This window comes from Gracilinanus agilis, chromosome 4 (genome assembly GCF_016433145.1).
Source record: "Gracilinanus agilis isolate LMUSP501 chromosome 4, AgileGrace, whole genome shotgun sequence".
Lineage (NCBI taxonomy): Eukaryota > Metazoa > Chordata > Mammalia > Didelphimorphia > Didelphidae > Gracilinanus > Gracilinanus agilis.
The window spans coordinates 404829741-404849285 of NC_058133.1; the positions used below are offsets into that span (position 1 = coordinate 404829741).

The window sequence follows — 19545 nt, forward strand, 5'->3', positions numbered from 1 at the left end:
CTAACTTTAAATCTATGATCCAATGTTCCTAATTCCCAGCATCAGTCAGGAATATTACTTATTCTGGTTTAAAGCCAAAAAATAGAACCTAAGTAAAGCTATCATTATCATGAATGGTTTTTATATAAATGTGTTCTCATGGAACATTGGTAATTAATGTAAATGGCAGTAAAGCTTAGCTTCAGTTTGGTCAAAGACAAGTTAGTTAATGATGCAGATGAGAATGATAAAAATCAGTTAGGAAAGCATATCAAATTATTAGTAAAACAGATGTTCAGATGCTCTGGTGTTCCTCTTGAACTGGTTCCATCTTAAATGCTACCATAGTGGAGACTAAGAGGAATTTTCTGCCTTTTGTATTTGAGTCATTAATTACTTAGTGGTCTCATGCTGCTTTTTTTCATACATAAGTATCAGAGAAAACTGATTGTTTTGGTTGACAAGGCCAGTATTTTCCTCCAAGAGACCTCTAGGTAATATCAGATTGTGGATATGCCTTTTGCAAACAGAAGTTATGCAGCCACACAATTTTGATTCAAAAATTGAAGCTCATTATATCTGGCAAATGTTATGAGTTTTATATAGCCTCTTTGGGGATATTTTCATTATGTTATGAAATTTGAAAGGCCTATATTTAAAAATTTTTTTTCTAAATGTCTTGTTAAGACATCATACCAATGAAAAGGTCATTTAGTATTGAGATATTTAGGTTTTGTATAGGCATATCCTAAAATACAGGTCGTTAATGATTTTAGTTTTTGTACAATTAATTATTTTAGTTTTTACTGATAAACTACATGGAACAAATTGTTACATGGAATGAAGAAAGTAGTTATGGAACTTATGACTTATGAGAAAATGGTTCTGAATTAAAAAAAACAAGCAAAACTACAACAAAGAGCCATGTATAACTTTTTAAAAAAGTTATTAGTCCTTTGAAGGTCAACTATGTCATATATTATCATGTATGAGAAGGGTGAATGAGAGGGGGTTGGCCATCAAGATAGGAAAACTTTGTAAAATTAAGATAAACTTACCCCTTTAGAATTGGAGTACTTTGGAGAAAATGCCATTTCAGTCACGGTAGTATATTTTAATTCCCCTTTTACTGAACCTTTGATTCAACAATCACTTAGCATTCATATATGGAAAAGGCTTTGTACTAGATTCTGGCGGATATGAAAGCAGAAATAGAATAACCCCTTTTCATCAAAGAGCTTACCTTTTACTGAGGATATATAACTTGTACAGAGAGTAATTAATTCAAAATTATAATAAAGTAATAAAAAGTGACTTCAGTGGAGACACAACAGGTACAACTGGTATGATTAGGAAAGTGATCAACTGGAAATGATTAGGTAAGATGTTGGGCACGAGGTTTTTATCAGAGTTGTACTCTACAAGTAATTCTACAAGATAGAGGTAAGGAGTTGGTGCATCTTAGACTTGGTAAATCGTTTTGAAAAAGCAGCCATATTAGGTAGGATAGAAATATGTGTAAAGGGAGCAGCTAACATCCAGCTTGAATGAAATAGAGTATATGAAGTGGTAATAATATGAAATAAGATTGTAAAGGAAGGTAGGTGGCAGCCACATTGTGAAAGTCATTAAATGCTGGGATGAGAATTTTCTATTTTATTCTGGAGGTAATAGAAACTATTAAAGACTTTTACCTAAGGGAATAATATTGTTAAATCCATGTTCAGGAATATTCTGGAAGTTGTGTGAAGGTTATGTTGGAGAAAATAGCCTTAGTTTATCCTTCTTCTACATTAACTCTGCTCACCAGCCTGATCACTACAAAAATATTTAATTAGTCCACTCTCCTTGCAATAATATATGTGGTTGAGGCAATGTGGTAGCTTGGAAAGAATTATGGAAATGGAGCAAGGATATACCTTCATTCAAATCTAGGACTTTATATACTACAATGTGTGACCACTGACAAAGTTACTTAAGCTCTTTGAACCTTCATTTCAATTGTGCTGAGGAAACCATAAAGTATCCCTGAAACTTGGACATTTTGTTATAATTTTTGCTGTTGTTACATTATTTGATGACTTATCAGCAAAGTGTTGGTATTATAGCTACTCGTAAGTACCCTCTTTTGGTTATTTATGCATAGTCATGGACAAAAATCTGATTGGTTAGAAGATGATGATGATGAGGATGAGGATGATACGGATGATAGCAGACATATAAAGTGCTAATTGTATTCATGGGGCAGTTAGGATAGCACAGTGGATGGAGCATTGGACTTGGACTCAAGAAGGCATAAGTTCAAATCTGGTCTCAGACACTTGATAGTTGTATGTTCTTGAGTAAAACAGTTAACCCTATTTGCCCCAGTTTCCTCAAGAAATGGGAAATTGCTTAAATTTCTTTGCCAAGAAAACAACAAATGGAGTCAGAAAGAGTTGGATACAACTGAAAAATGACTGAATTATTCCAAAATTATATGCATGCCTGCCACTTGACTAAGCACTTTACAATTATCTCATTTGATTGTCACCACCATCCTGGGTGAAAGGTGCTGTTATCCACTCTGTTTTACATTTGAGGAAACCTAGACAAATGTTAAATGACTTTCTTAAGGTTACACATCCAGTAAGAGTCTGAGATCAGATTTGAACTTAGGGCTTTGTGACTCCAGGGCCAGTGCTCAATTCACTGTTTCCTGTAGCTGTCCCCAATTGAGGTGGCTTGTGATTTGCATCACTGAATGGAATTCGGATCATTGTTTTTAGTGATTCATAGGCATATTGGATTATATTACTGATTCAATTTGAAATAAGTGATATGACTATAAGTATGTGAGTAGAGTTTATTATTCAGTCATTTCAATTGTGTCTCTTAATGACCTCGTTTGTGGTGTTCCTGGCAGAGATACTGAGTGGTTTGCCATTTCCTTCTCCAGCTCATTTTACAGATGAGAAAACAGAGGCTTACAGGGTTAAATGACTCGCTCAGGGTCACACAGCTATCTGAGGCCACATTTGAATTCACGAAAATGAATCTTCTTGACTTCAGGTCCAGCACTCTGTCCAATGTGCCCCCTAACTGCTCCATGACTGGTGATACATTTATTCATAATTTGAATGGAGATAAATCTGCCAACAATATTCTTTTTGATATTTCTCATTGTTTTGATAAAATGTTACTTATGGAGATTTGCTAAAAACTAAGTCTGTATATTATCTGATTTTCTTAATTGTTTTTTTTTGGATCCTCTTAATACAGATAAGTGAACTTTAATAAGTAGTTAGTTAAAATATGTGATCATGAGTCATATTTATAAAAATCTATAAAAACTTTATAAAAACTTTATTACATAAAATGGCATAGCATATTAAAGTCAGTAGTATGTTCAAATTACATGCCTTTATGTGATGTGTTATTTCAGTTATTCAGTGGGCACCATCTTATGTAGAAAGAAAAATGCATATTCTTTGAGCATATTACTTTTTTTTAAAACAACTCTTATTTTCCTTGCTGGTATTTTTTCATGAGTATACAATGTAGAATTGTTCATTCATCCACCTACTCAAACAGTACACATTTCATACTATTTGTCTGAAAATACTTGATGTCTTTAGAGCATAGTGATTTATTTCTAATTTAGAATTTATACTTTTTGTACTAGTTTTTGAAAGAATCTCAGCCTTCAAAGCCATAATGAAAAAAAAATAATGAAAAAAAAAAGTTTGGGGTATCTTTCTTCAACAGTCAGACTTAAATGATATGAGTAATGATGATCAATTAATCAATAAACATTTTAAAAGTATCTCCTATGTACCAGGTACTGTGCTAAGCACTAGGGATACTATATACAAGAAAAATAAGAAATAATTTATAGAGAGAAAACACTAAAATTAAGAAGGGTTGGGAAATCTTCATGTGAGGCATTCTTGTGTATTGAAAGTCCAATTGGACTTGGAGTTAGGAGACTAGTGTGTTAGTCCTTGCTTAACTACTAGAGATTGAGCCTAATAGAATGGGTAGACTATTGACTTTGGTGTCAACCTGACCTAGCTTCAAATTTTTCCTATTATATTTACTTAGTGTATCATCTGGCCAAGTGACTTATTATTTCTGAGCATTAGTCTATAAAATGAAGATAGAAATAACACCTCACCAGACTACTGTGAGGATCAAATCAAATAACTTACTAAAATGCTTTATTAACCCAAATTGTTGTGTTTAATTAGATCTGTCACCTTTGAGGGTAGTTAAATAGAACAGTGGATGCCTTTGGGCTTTACTCAATAAGAGCTTAGTTCAAATTTGGCCCCAGATACTTATTAGCTTACAAGCTCTGTTACCCTGGGCAAATCACTTAACTTCTTTCTTGTTTGTGCACATTAAATGAGATATATGGAAAAATGCTTATCCCAGTGCTTGGCACACAGTGGGCATTATGTAGATACTAGCTTTTATCTTTAACATTCTTTAACTATTTTTGCTTAATATTATGTACTAACATATTTTTATTCATTCAAAAATTTTTTTTGTTTGTTTATTTGTTTTTTTAAACCCTTACCTTCCATCTTGGAGTCAATACTGTGTATTGGCTCCAAGGCAGAAGAGTGGTAAGGGTAGGCAATGGGGGTCAAGTGACTTGCCCAGGGTCACACAGCTAGGAAGTGCCTGAGGCCAGATTTGAACCTAGGACCTCCCATCTCTAGGCCTGACTCTCAATCCACTGAGCTACCCAGCTGCCCCCCGTTCATTCAAAGTTTTAATAAACATTTTAAGACAAATTTGTTGATTGATTAAACCTATACTTGTATATTTTTAAAATTGTTATAGAAGGAATTCCTGCAGATGATGTTAAAAAGGTCTTGGAGAAAGTCCAATCAGAATGGAAAGATATGGCATGGAATTTAGAAGAGGTTTCAAGAAAAATTCAACTTCAAGATGATATAAATGCATACTTTAAAGATTTGGATGAACTTGAAAAGGCTATCAAGGAAAAGGAAGAATGGATGAAAAGTTCTCCCATTTCAGATACTACTCAGCAGTTTGGACCAAGTATGAAGGACTCATGCCAGGTAGGTAGATAAGTGCTTTGCCTCATAGATACATTTTTTAGTCAGTCCCAATTTTCACTGATCTTTTACTTCTACAATTAATGTTGATGCAGGTCATATTTTTGGGTGTAGATCCTTTTACCTTATTTTCCATTATACATGTATCTTTCCATTCCACAGTGGGAACTCACACATCTGCTTAGTCTGGGTCCTCAAATTGAAATGATGAGTTCCAGCTGTATGGCTCTTATGTCTCAGCCTTCTGCTCCAAGCTTCATTCAGAAGAGTCTGGAGAGCTTTATAGATCACTACAAATCTGTGCAACAGAATTTGGAAGAATGTCAGAAACAGTTGGAGAAAGGTAAATCATTCTATATTCTGGCCCTTTTCATTTTTTACCTACAGTTTGCTTTTATCTACAGTCTTTGAGTCTTTGGCCATGTTCTCATTATTAATCACACTTCAGGGCATCCTTCCATGTAGAAGACACCATATTTTCTGGAAAACTCCTCCCCTCCCCCCAGCAGAGTGTTGTTCGTTGTGCTTATCTTTGATGTTGTTCTCAATAACCGTTGCTGATTTTGAATTAGAGTGATCCAGTTAATCCTTTGTAAAAATGAAGTTATGATAATACTTGTTTTTTAAGGAGTTACTTAAGAAATCTTTTATTTTTGTTGCCAAAGGATCCCACATTTGATTACTTTACCAGAACAATTACTAGTAAGGGTTAAAGGAATTTTGATCATTTGGTATCTTCTTCTTGAATTTAAAAAAAAAATAAAGATGGAGGTTTTAAAAAAATCAACTAGTGTTAGCTTTTTGCATCAGCATTGATACCTCTCTCTAAGTTTTTTAAAACTTTAAATTTGTAACTTATACTTCAGAATCTAAACTCAGGGTTTATGCTTATTAGGTTTGGTCTTGGGAGCATTTTCCTTGTCCTATTCTTTAGTTGATGTGCAAACTTGAGGTTTCCTCTGTGACCAAATCCCATTTAGTTCTCTTCTCAAAAAAGTGAAGAGCCATCAGTTCCCATTCAGGCATGGCAAGCAGCAGATACAAAACTGAAAATAGGCTAGATTTTTTTTTATTTCTGAAGAAAATGCAATGGCTTATACCCAAGCCCTTAAATAGTCTGGACAATTTTTATTTTGTCAGTCATCAAATATATATTAAGCACCTACTGTGTGCTAGGCATTATACTGTGTGCTGGAGATAGAAAGATGATAGCCTCTGTTCTCCGGGAGTTCACAGCTGTGACAGGATGTCAACAACTTTGCATAAATGAGCCATATACTGGGCAAATTGGAGATAATCAACAGAAGGTAGGCACTAAGATTTGAGGATATTGTGAGAGGCTTCTTTTAGAAGGTCACATTTTAGCTGGGAGTTGAAGGAATCCAGGAGGAGGTAGAGGTGATTGCTCTGATATGGCCCATTGCCCACAAGAACCTATGTAGTCCATCCATACTTAATTTGGTATCAAAATTGCTCCAACATGGGTTACAACACTTAGGATGTCTAGAAAGCCAAGCACTCTCCTCTGGTTGCTCTAGTTCTTTTTCTCTACTTTTCTCTCTCTGATCTCTTTAATTAAATTAAAAGCGTCTTTTTTTGGTCTATATTGTTTTCCTCTTTCTTTCCCCTTTCACACCTATTAAGAAGGCGAGAAATACAATACTCATTAAATGAAGTCATGTAAAACATATTTCCACATTAACTATGTTGTAAAAAAAGCAAGGAAAACAAAGTGAAAGAAACTGTACTTGCATCTTCACTTAATTCATCAGTTTTCTTTCTGAAAGGTATATAATATTTTTCTTCCTGAGTCCTTTGGAATTGTTAGTTCATTTTATGTCAGTTCATATAAGTTTATATAAGTCTTCCCAGGTTTTTCTGAAGAAATTATCCTGATCATCATTTCTTAGAGCAAAATAATATTCATTGCAATTATATACCACAACTTATTCAGCCATTTCCTAATGGATGGGCTCCCCTCATTTTTCCATTTCTTTTCATCACAAAAAGAGGTTCTAAAAATACTTTTGTATATATGTAGCCATTTCCCTTTTTTTTCCTAATCTCGTTGGGATAGTTTCTTAGAGTAGTGCTATTTCTTAGGTCAAAGAGTATGCGCAATTTTATTTCCTTTAGGAATAGTTCCAAATTGTTTCTCTGTAAGGGTAGGACCAGTTTACAACTCTACCAATAGTGTATAAGTATATTTTTCTATATCCCCTTTAACATTAATCATTTTTTTCTTGTGTTAGCCAATTTGATAGGTATGAGGTAGTTCCCCAGAGTTGTTTTAATTTACATTTCTCTAATTATTAGTGATTTAGAGCTTTAGAATTCCCAAGCCTAGCTTTTTAATACCAAGTTCAAGGTGTAGCTCAGAGAATATAGGGAACCTGAATTAATCAACCTGCTTAATGTAGGATAGCAGAGAATTAACAAGAAATAATTAAGGCAAACCCAAATACATCAAAGGGATATAATCACTCCCAGAACAAACTCCTCATTTTTATCATGAAATCCCACATTTTGAGGCAATAATTTCCAAATTTTGTGTTGTCTCTTTTTACCAACCCTCCTAAAAGATGGAGTGAGATTGAACATATAATTAATGCTTAAAATCACTAATTACAATTATACTGCAATCATTATCACAAAATTTGAAATGGGTGGAATCATAAAAGTCATGTAGCACAATACCTGAAGCCTGAGGAAACTGAGATCACATATAGGTAGTAAATGCCAGTGTCAAAATGTGAACCCATGCTCCCAGACTTCAAATCCAGTACTTTTTAATGCAAAAATGCGCTTTTATTCACAAAGTTTAAGAGGAAAATATGTAGCATGGGCAGTGCCCACCTCCCCTCCCCCCCAAATATTGCTCTCTCCCTGGCAGTGAGTAGTTACTTGAGGCCAACAGTGGGGAAATGCCATAAAGTTGATGTTCTGTCTCTTTTGGGCAGTCTCAAGCAGGGCTTTGGCTGCCTAGATCTTCTACCCTCTCCAAGCATTTCCTTTCATTCAGGGGAGGCGCTTGAATTTAGGGGGAATTTGTGGTGCAGTGGTTAGAGCATAAAGACCTGGAGTTAGAGACATTTGAGTTCAAATAGGGTCTTAGACACTCACTAGCTTTGTAATTTGGGGCTAATCACTTAATTTTTATAAAATGCAGATAATAGTTCTTACCTCTGAGGGTTGATGTTGCAGATAGTATTTATAAAGCACTGAGCAGTGCCTGGCATAGAACAGACTATATAAATGGCTGTTATTGTTTATTGTGATTATTATTATTATTGTTATTAATCTGTTTGGTGTTGGCAGGCTTGGAATAGGGATGCGATTGTTCTGGTGTTGGGGAGGCTCCTGGAGCAATGAAGCTTTTAACCTAGGGGAGTTTCAGGGGATCCCAGGGCCACAGGGTAGCTCTGATCTTTCTCTGGTTGGTTGAGGGGGAACTCATTGGCATTAGAGAACTTCCTCTCACCATTGCCTTCTTATTGAGGGGTTCTTGCCATTTATCCATGCTGTAGGAATAGCAGAAGGAGACTGGGTTTGGGAGTAGGGTTGGTGTGAGGAATAGGTGAAGGAAGGTCAGAAACCCATTTTCTCTGTCTCTGCTGCGGTCTGCTGCACAAAATTTGCTAAGGGTAGGTTACTCTTCTAATGCCTCCAACCATTGTGGTCAAGTTTCTATGCTAGTCTCACTTTGTTGTTTGATTTGAATTTTGTTTTCATTGAAAAAAATGGATGTACTTATACTTGAGGTATATTAAAAATATCCAGTAATTTCTTTTAAGTTTATTTAAGACTTCTCTACATCTCCTTCATTTTTCCACCTCCAACCACTAATTTTGACTTTGAGGGAATTAAATTTTATTCAGATGGAGGGAATAGCCATGTTGATGAGTTCAGAAATCTGCTGTAATATACAAATCATAGAAAAATATCCTATAGACATGATGTATTTCTCCCTTCTTGTTTCCAGTATAAACATATAGGAATTTCATAAGTTCTTGCTTCAGCTTGTGCATTGGCACTATGGTCCTAGTTTGATAATGCTCTTTATTTGTAGTGATCAAGGATGCTGTGATGAAATTAAGGATTCTCCATTGTGTTTGGTAAAAATGGGTTACATTTCCCCTCTTAGGAACAGGATATTTTAGGCCAGAGCTCTTTATTCAGAGAACTTCATTGACTAAGCTTGGGAAGTGAACTGCAAACAGCCCTTTTCTCTCAGCTTGCTTTTGCAAAATAGCCTTTAGTGCCTGTTATGGACCAGTGGGCAAGGTTAAATATTTAAATTCTTAACCTTTACTTCCTGTTGGCTACTATTTCTTATGCTTTAAAAGGTAGTTCCTTTGCACTTCAAGTATTGTTGGTTCATTTTTTTTAAGGAGCTTAATGAAATAGATTTTTCTGACATTTTAAAAGCTTACATTAGCTAGACATCATTCTACATTATTCTCTGTACATCTCAGAATTGGCCAGTAGTAGTAGCTGGTACTAAGTAATTTGAGAATGGTATGTACTGCTTTGTAGGTGACAGTTTGTCTACATAATTGCGATCAATGACAGTGTTTTTAGACATTTGTACTTCATTTTTTTTTAGTGTTACAAACTGAAGCTTTATGGGGAGGAGAAAGGAAAAGAAGGGGAAGTCTTGGGCTAAAAAAATACAAATTTATCATTAGTGAGGTATTTCATCATAATGAATGCAGAGAAGAAAGATGAATTAAGATCGGGCACCTCAAGTCATAATAGTTCTGAAATTATGATGCTAAGCTTAAATCAGTGACCATATTTTTAACTTACATATTACTAGTTTTAATTAGAATCTTTCATATCCATAGTGAATATCTACTCAGTCAACATTAAATGATTGAAATATGTGGACTATATACTGGCTTTGTAATATTATTTGTTTAAAATAAAAAAATAAATTAAGTTGCTCTGAAATACACAGATCTGAAGAGCCAACCTGGAGATGACTACTTACAGACATTGAAGACTGTGAAGGATGTGTTAAATGAATCAGAAAATAAGACTCAAGTTTCTCTGAATGCCTTGAATGACCTTTCAAAAGTTGAAAAGGCCTTGCAGGAGAAAAGGGTAAGCTTATATTATATCTTAGAAATCAGAATCCATTTTTACTACCTTAAATGAAATATTTTTATGCCTTGTTTTTTCATTTATTAGTCTTTTGACCTTTGAGCCTTTATATTTTTAATTAGCTCCTGAAGGGGTAGAACCTTAGTCCCAAAGAGACATATAATTTTTATTCTTGCAGTGACCATTAACTGTCTGTATTTACTTAGTCTTTAATTTTTAAAAATATTAATGCTCTTTTCATGATCGTGCATTTTAAACTTTGGAAACTTGAGAATGTAAATATGACAAATTAAAAAAAACATTAATTGAAAGGATTTACTTTTACAAATATTGATTTTAAATTAAAATTCAATATAACCACTATTTTGTGCTGTGTTGTTGTGGTTATTGTTCAGTTGTTATCCCTGGACCAAATTGTTCATGGGTTCGCATGGCAAAAATATTGGAGTGGTTTCCCATTTCTTTCTCCAGTTTTATTCAGGCAGGGGTTAAGTGAGTTGCCCTAGATCACACAGTCAGGAAATATCTAAGGACACATCTGAACTCTGGGCTTTCTGATTCCAGATCCAGTGCGTTATTCCACTATTCCAACTAGCCATCTTTTTTGCTATAGACATCACACAATATTTTTGAACTTTATAAAAATCTTATCAACTGCTGTTCAGTGATTGAAAGAATTACATTTGTAATTATTTTTCACTTTAAAATCATTCAAAGAACCTAATTCCAAGGCATACTTCCATTCTGAATATACTTGACAAGAAAAACTCCAGTGGCAATAGACTGCTTGATCGAGGGGGCCAAGAAGGTGAATCTTCTCTCCTGATTCACCATTTTAGAAAGGATCATCTGGAAAATTAAATTAACATTTATTATTCAAAATTCACCAAACAAGTCTGAAAGAATTTCACATAATTAAACTAACCAAACTTTTATGTAAATTGGGATAAAAGTTATACTTTGGAAGTTGCTGAAGCTTAAGCTGCATAAGTCTTTCAGGGTGCTTGTATAAAGGTTAATATTATTATTAATCTAAGACTTTAAGTTCCACATTTATTGTTGCATTTGATCTTCAGCAACTCTTTTAGGAAAGTACTAAAAGGAGGCAACTAAGCGTAAAAGAGGTATGGCCTACATTCACAAAACTAGAAAGCGACAATGATAGGACTCAAACCTAGCTCTTTCTTTTCACTATACCTAATATATTCCTTCTTTGAGAAACAATTCTGAAAAGGGCACTGAAATTTTTAAAAAGTAAAGAGCAAAAAACAGAAAGCTAATGAGCACTACATTAAAAATACCAATTATTTATCTCTTTGTGACTAAGGTCTTACCCTCCAATGGTAACTGAAAAACATAAAAGCCCAAGGGTCAAATGATCATTCAGATATGTTCTCTTTCTTATCCATTTTGCAGTCTACTTCTTAAAAGGTCATTTATCCTTATTGCCTCATTGTCTTCACATCCTACTCATTTTTTACTGCTGTTTTGATTCCAACCACACCACTCCATTGAAACTGTCCTCTATAAAGTTGCCAATGACTTTTTTAAATTAAAAAATCTCCTCAAAACAACCCTTATCTTCCATCTTAGAATCGATACTATATATTGGTTCCAAGATGGAGGAGTGGTAAGGGCAAGGCTTTGGGGCTTAAGTGGCTAGCCCAGGGTCTCACAGGTAGGAAATATCTTGAGCCTACATTTGAACCCAGGTCCTCCCAAGTTCAGATCTGACACCATATCCACTGAGCCACTGAGTTGCCCTCAATGATCTTTAACCTTCTCAGTCCGGGGTCTTTTCCTTTATTTTAAGTTTACTTCCTCGATACTGTTGAGCACTCCCTTCCCCCAGATACTTTCTTTTCTGAGACTTTCCTAGGAACCTTGACTTAGAACTGAAAGTGACTTTAGAAGTCATCTAGTCCAATCTTTTATGTTACGAATGAATAAAGTTAAGTTGAAATATTAAATAACTTGTCTAAGGCCATATAGATGATTGATTGGCAGAGCTGGGATTTGAATCCTAGATTTGGGATTAAAAAAGAGCCTTCTTTCCCATACCCAGTGCTGCATTGGCTCCTATCTTTATTTTATTTTTCCACTAGTCTGATTACTCCTCAATGCCCTTTTCTGTATAATTTATCTTCTTCCCATTCATGAAATATGGCTGTTCCCCAAGGTTCTGCTATTGGATCTCCTCTGTCTGTCTGTCTGTCTTTCTCTGTCGCCACTGCTTTCTTAACATCTGCCCTTGGATGCCTCATGTACACCACAAATTCAACACAACCAAAACCATAATGGATCATCTTTCCTATTACACTATGTCGAGGGCATCACAATCTTTTAAATTGCCCTGATTCATAATCTAAGAATTCTCCTCGAATCCCTTTTCTTCCTCACATGAGAGCCTGTTCTTTTATTATAACTTATTCATTAACCTCCCCAACCTTCTTAGATTTCTCTCAGCTCTCAGAGCCACTGCTCTGGTTCAGTCCTTCTTCTTTCCTATTCTTGTATCTTTCAGTGCCCTTCTAAACTCTTTTCTTGTCTACTCTTTCACATAGCCAGATTAATTAATTATTCCTAAATTAATATTCCTAAAATAATATTAATATTCCTAAAATAAAGGTTTGACTACATATTGCTCCTCTATGTGAAAAATATTCAATAGTTCTCTATTGCCTCTTAAAGAAAATAAAAACTTTACTTGTCATTTAAAACCCTACACTGTATGCCATTTCCACTTAATTTCTCAACAGTGATTCTTCCTCATCACTTTAATGCATTCCCATCTTTATCTCTTCATCTTATAATAAATCATTTCCTTTAAATTCAGTTTCTAGGCCTCTTCTTATACAAAGCCTATGACTGTCTCTTTATCTCTTCAAATTCTTTATCTATGTACCTTTAGTAGAAGATAAGTTCTTTTACATGAGGTTTATTATTATTTTTTTCTCTTTATACCTACCATTTTGCTCATATTTATTTTATTAATGTGTCATTTTTTTTAACTAAATGCCTATATCTTATAACATATCAATACATGTACAGAGTTACAGAAAATCAGAATATCTTAATCATATTTTCAGGCTCTTGAAAAAACACTTGAGGATCAGAAACCTTCATTGGATAAACTGGCAGAAGAAACAAAGACTCTGGAGCAGGGTGCTCCTCATGATATAAAAAATAAATACAGGCAAGAATTTGAGAATGTTCAAGGAAAGTGGGACAGGCTAAAGGCCAGAATCTCCAAAGATATTCATCTGCTAGAAGAAATTATTCCCAAACTGAGAATGTTTGAGGTAAATATAAATCCTTTTAGACATTTAAATAAGCTCGTTCACATTGTAAAATAGCAATTAAAAAGTGGAAACCTTTTACTTCTCAGTACTTGGCATTAGTTCCTGACACTACGTTAATTAAATGCTTAAACTACATTCACAACTTGCTTGCAAAATATATGTCATTTATGTGGTAAAAAATGCTTCATTTTTCTTTTATCTTTGAAAGTTTCTATTGAGAAGGCAAGCTTTGAGATGTGCATTAGAGATTTTGAGCAGGAATAGATAATGACTCTTTGCTCTGTGAAGAGGGTTGGTGTGGAAAAACTTAAATCCGCTAAGTCGTGAATATACAGAACAATGATTAATTTAGCTTAACAGAAAAATAGTGTCTTAGTTAAACTATTAATGATTTCTATGGTATTAGCATGAAAAGTAAACTAGTTGTCTATGAATATCATGAAGTATCTATATATGATTCATGTGGACACTAGGTGTTTAAAGGCAAAATGAAAGAACTTTTGGGCTAAGGAGCTTCCATTCTCTATTGAGGCAGGGTTATTAGATGGATTGTACACATGAATGAAAATTGAGTTAGCAGTCCAAATATAATAGCAAGGGAATCAATGCTGTCATGGAAAGGAGAACAATATAATTACATTGATGATTAGAAATAGAGGAATTTAAGATATTGGCAGGGAGCCTAGAATAATAATTTTTAGAACTTTTTGGGACACTATAGACATTTAGTACAATTGCCATTTGTGCAGTTAAGGAAACTAAAGCCTTCAAGTTTGGAATAATTTACTTAAAGTCATACAAGTAGCCCCAGAGTTGAAATTTGAAACAAGTTCTCTGATTCCTGAGTCTGTGTTCTTTTCTCTGTACTGTGCTGACCAAGTCTGAAATGATCAGGAAGTAGGTGAGGCAAGCCTGATTTTTCTTTCCATTCTTGGTTCTAAGAATAATGAGCCAGATATGAGAAAGGAATAAAGTGCTATTATTTTGTGACTAATGGGGTGTGCACTTAATGCAGTCTTGCTGATAGCCATAAGGATGGTGTTTGTATTTGATTCAGTGAACTCTGGTGGAATAATTAAATGCTTTTTTCTTTGCTCTGCAAATTTTATTGTAGTGTCTTGTCATTGGTTGTCCAAGGCAGAGAGTAGGGTAGAAGTGAGGTCAGATGGCCTTAAGTATGGAAAAATTGGTTTCATAATTAGGATTTGATTTCCAAAGGAATCTTTATAAAAGTAAGGAGAATATTGGCATTGCTGAAGGGCTTGAGAAAGTATCAGTATTTACCATTAAGTAAGACATCTTGGTGAAAGGAAAGGTTGTAACTATTTTTAGGGTCAATGGGAAAACATAAGGGAGATGAAAAAAAAAAAAAAGAAACTACCATTAAAACTGGAAAGTCTTAGAAACCTTTGAGCTGCTAGTTTCCAATGAGATTCTAGAATGAAAGCTGGATTACAAGAATATCCCCTAACTATGGTGATAGAAACTTTATTTCTCAGCTGAAATTTCATTTAAAGTGTCAGTATTATAGAGAACAGGCCTGTGCATCTCCTGGTAGTGCTTTTTTGTGTGAAATTTTGGGGCCAAGTTTATGCTATCAGCTAGACTTCTTTTCAATGTAAAAAATTTGATTACTACCCTTTTTTCATTAGCTTCTAAAACTGCTGTTTTTGGAATCCAGTTTTGCATTATGTGTTCATCACATTTAAATAATGAGATCTACTTTTGTTTCTAAATTTGGGTTTCAACTTGGACAGTGTTTCCTGATGGTGATCTTTGTTAAATTTGAGATCTGTTTAGGTCAGGAGAGAGTAGTAGTCTATGGGGAATTGGCTAAATGTAGCATACCCGGGCACATTTCACTGTTGTAGAGATATTCCTTATAGATTGCCATCATAAATAAGATGTTAAAGAAATACTTGCACAAATCTCAAATGAATGCCCAAGAAATCAGTGATATTGAACTTAACTGTTGATGTAAATTGTTTCTATTTTAGTGAATCTTGTAGCCATTCTAAGTACATAATGATGATGATGATGATAATATTAATAATGTTTATTATAGCCAACATTTAAATAGTGCTTACTATGTGCTAGGCACTGAGCTAAATAAACACTTTATAATTACCTAATTCGATCCTCATAATGGCCCCAGGCATAGGTATTATTTTTATTTTACAGAAAATGAATTAGGTAAATAAAGGTTAAATGATTTGTCCAGAGCCCCAGAGCTAGTAAGTGTCTGAGGCAGAATGTAAACTCAGGTCTTTTTTATTCCAGGCCCAGAGTTTTATCCTTGGCCTCACTTAGCTGCCAGACACTAGTTTTATTTCAAATTTGTAGAATAACCCTTAAAAACGTACATGATTGGACATTTAGTTCCATTCATCTTATTGTATATTTACATATTTTTGATGGAGAGACATAGCCATTCCCCCTTGCCCTTAATAACTATGTTATTATTTATTATTATTTACATAGTTATTAAGTTATGTTATTATTTATTATTGTATGCATAGTTATTAATAACTATGTATATATTTTTTTAAAAAGAATTTTTATTTAAAAAATAAAAAAAATGTTTCAAAACCAACAAAAAGACTTTAAAGAAATCTGACATTATATGCAATACGATGTTTTCCACCAAGTTTAATCTTTCTGCCCAAACTCTCCTCTCTTCCAAACTTCCATACAATTGTGGATAACACTCAGGATAGCAACTTCGGTGTAATCCTTGATTCTTCATTCATACTCATCCCACACATCTAATCTATTACAAAATCTCATCATTTCTACTTTTTTAACATCTCTTTGATACCTCTTTTCTCTTCCAACAGCCACCACATAAAGTTTTAAAAAGTTTTTCATTCTTGTAGTATCTAACCTTTTTTTTAGAATGCTTTTAGTTGGTCATTAAAAAATTATCAGTAGAAATCCTGTCTTAATCAAATTAAAATTAAATTAAATTGTGGATTTGGCTTTTTTTTCTGTTTTATATATTCTGAATCATCTTTTCCCAAATATTTAAGATCTGTTTGGTGATTGAGTTCTGTAGTATTGCACAGGTTAGATTTAATATCATTGTATGGTACATAATTCCACAAATGAAAAAAATTACAGGTAACATAATTGACAGAGGTGAAGAAAGCTATGAATATTACCACCATCTAAGCAGGAGCCATTTTAACAGTTAATAGACTTTTAAGATAAAATCAGTATCTCACTTGTGGTTACATCTGTCTATGTAATATCTTAAAAATTTATGGAAATTATTTTATTGAAATGCAGGTATGCTCTAACCCATATTTTTAAGTAGCGTATTTTAAAGAATTAATGTTACCATAGCATGATAGAAAGCTTAGTGATAATATTTCTCCTTTGTTAATATGGACAGTTTTTTTCAACATAGGCTTTTTGAAAGTTAATGAATACTGTAAAACGGCAGAGAAAAGATTACCATTTCCATTTCCACCATAATTCTTAAAACAACTGATTGTGGTTTCACTTGTTGCTTCCATCAACGGCCTTGTTTAGCAATTGGCTGCACAAAACAAAATCTAAAGCAATAGGAATTCCAACAGATGTAGGAGGAGCAAAAGAAATTCCAGGAATTTAACCTCAGATTTTCCTAGGGAGGGAGTTGGATCAAAATAAATACTACTTCATTTGGAATTTTGAATAAGATTTGGTGTAGTTGACAAAAACTGTTTGACAATATAATGTTGGATCTCTTTTCTGAATTTTTGAAGGGTGCATTAGAGTTCTCAAAGGGATAGAGAGTATTTAGCCCTTGAAATCACTTGTCTATATTGGTATCATTTATTGCTCTAAGCATTGAGCTCAAAAATTTTCTCTATCTTTCCTTTTAAAGGATTTCTTTCACTCAGATTACTATGGCTTTTGGGTAAAGTATTTTTAAAAGACTTTACAATGTCATATTTTGATTTTATATCATCTTTCTTTATAAATACCAACTCTTCCTCATGGCACTCTGTCATCAATTATAACAAAGATTAAATATATCACTAATCATATTTTATAATGTATCTATAGTGTTTCAAATCTGTAGTATTCCACTTTTGCAAAAATAAGAGGTCTTTTTTTTTGGGCCAATTTTGACAACTGTAATTGTCTGACTTTAAAGGTTTTTGTTCTTGTTTTTTACATTTCTTTACATTTACATTTCTGTTGTCATTGTATATGTATTTTTTCCACTTCATATCCGTTTATACAGATTATTGCATGCATTTTTTGAATTCTTCATATTGTTTCTTATAGTATAGTGATATTCTTATTCTAGCATATCCATATTCAATAATTTTGTTATTTTAGTTTATTTAGTCATTTAGACATTATTTTAAAGATCCCTCTTCTAGTCCCTCTTTTAGAAATAAAATCAAAGGGTCTGCTAACTTAAAAATTTTAGAAACCCTTACTCAGGATTAGTGATATTTATTTAGGATTTTGACACACACACACACACACACACACACACACACACACACACAATTTACTATCTTTCCTCCCCTGCTACTTACATTGAGGAAAAAAAAAAGAAAAACAAAACTGTTGTAGAAATTATCCACTGTTCCATCTAGCTGGCCCCCTGTATCAATAAGAACCTATCTATATGGAGCTCTTCTTTGAAAAATGAGCTATAGATATGCTATCTATAGCTATATATGAAAAAAAAAACCTCCTCCAAAATTATTACTAGTGAGAGAAATTCAAATTAACGAAATTCTGAGATTCCATCTTATAGTCAATCAGAGTAGAATATATGGCAAAAAAAGGAAACTGACATCAGTGGGGCTGTAGGAAAACAGGCACATTGATCCATTTATGAATGGGTGCACCTATTTTGGGAAAAATTTTGGAATTATACACACAAGTTGTTAAACAATTCATGCCCTTTTATTATACTTCTGGTAGACATAACCAAACGAGCTTTAACAAAGAGGAAAAGAACTTTTTTGCCCAAAAATATCTACAGTAGCTATTTTTATGTCAAAAAATTGGCAACTAAAATCTGAAGAACAACAAATAAGTTTTTTGGGGGGGCCTTTGAATGTGATGGATTACTGCTATGCTATAAGAAATGAGGAAAAAGATGGCTTCAAGAAAACATGGAAAGGTTTGATGTACTAATGAAGAGTGAAGTGAGCATAACCAGAAAAATGATTTATATTATAACATCAATATTTTAAAAATAAACAGTTTTTTTTTTAAACCCTTACCTTCCATCTTGGAGTCAATACTGTGTATTGGCTCCAAGGCAGAAGAGTGGTAAGGGTAGGCAATGGGGGTCAAGTGACTTGCCCAAGGTCACACAACTGGGAAGTGTCTGAGGCCAGATTTGAACCTTGGACCTCCCATCTCTAGGCCTGGCTCTCAATCCACTGAGCTACCCAGATGCCCCCTAAAAATGAACAGTTTTGAAGATTTTTTTAAATAGTTAATGAATGAAATGAGCAGAACTAGGAGAAAATTTATATAGTAACACTAAAAAACAAAACAACTTGGAAAACTCTTAAGAACTGTGATCAGTTTAATGGTCATCTATTATTCCAGATGGTCAGTGATGAAATGTGCTCTCCATTACAGAAAGTAGATGGATTCAGGGTATGGTTTTAGACATATATTTTTGTGTGACTAATGAGGGAATTTGTTTTATTCTAATCTGCATATTTGTTACAAGAAATTCATGTTTCTGTTTTTTATGCTCTTGAGGGATCGGAAAGTGAATAGATTTCTTGCAATTTGAAAGAATATGGAGAGGTAAATGGTGGAATAGATGTGAAATATTGCATTTACTTTCACATGAGTTTATTCTGTTTCTTGGCTGTTTTACTTTATTATAAAATGTGTCTCATAAAATGATAATAATCTATAAATATATATAATGTAAAAACAAAACACATCAATAAAGCTTTAAAGTATGTAGTTAATCAGCCAAATTTAAAGAAAATACATTTCAGAGCAGTGTAAAGGCAATATTTTAAAGCATTTCATCTGTCCTGCAAAAGAATGAGCTTTGTTGTGATATATTAAACTATCTACCATTAGAAATATTTGAGGAAAAACTTTAT

The 19545-nt window shown here is 33.6% G+C and overlaps 1 protein-coding gene across 1 annotated transcript in view; it reads left to right on the forward strand.

Moving 5' to 3' along the window:
* UTRN (utrophin) overlaps positions 1-19545 on the forward strand; it is a 674836-nt gene that overhangs the window by 221426 nt on the left and 433865 nt on the right. The window contains exons 20-23 of the mRNA XM_044675452.1: positions 4810-5051; positions 5211-5391; positions 10009-10154; positions 13244-13456. Coding sequence (XP_044531387.1) covers positions 4810-5051; positions 5211-5391; positions 10009-10154; positions 13244-13456 — 782 coding nt within the window. The remainder of the gene's footprint in view (positions 1-4809; positions 5052-5210; positions 5392-10008; positions 10155-13243; positions 13457-19545) is intronic.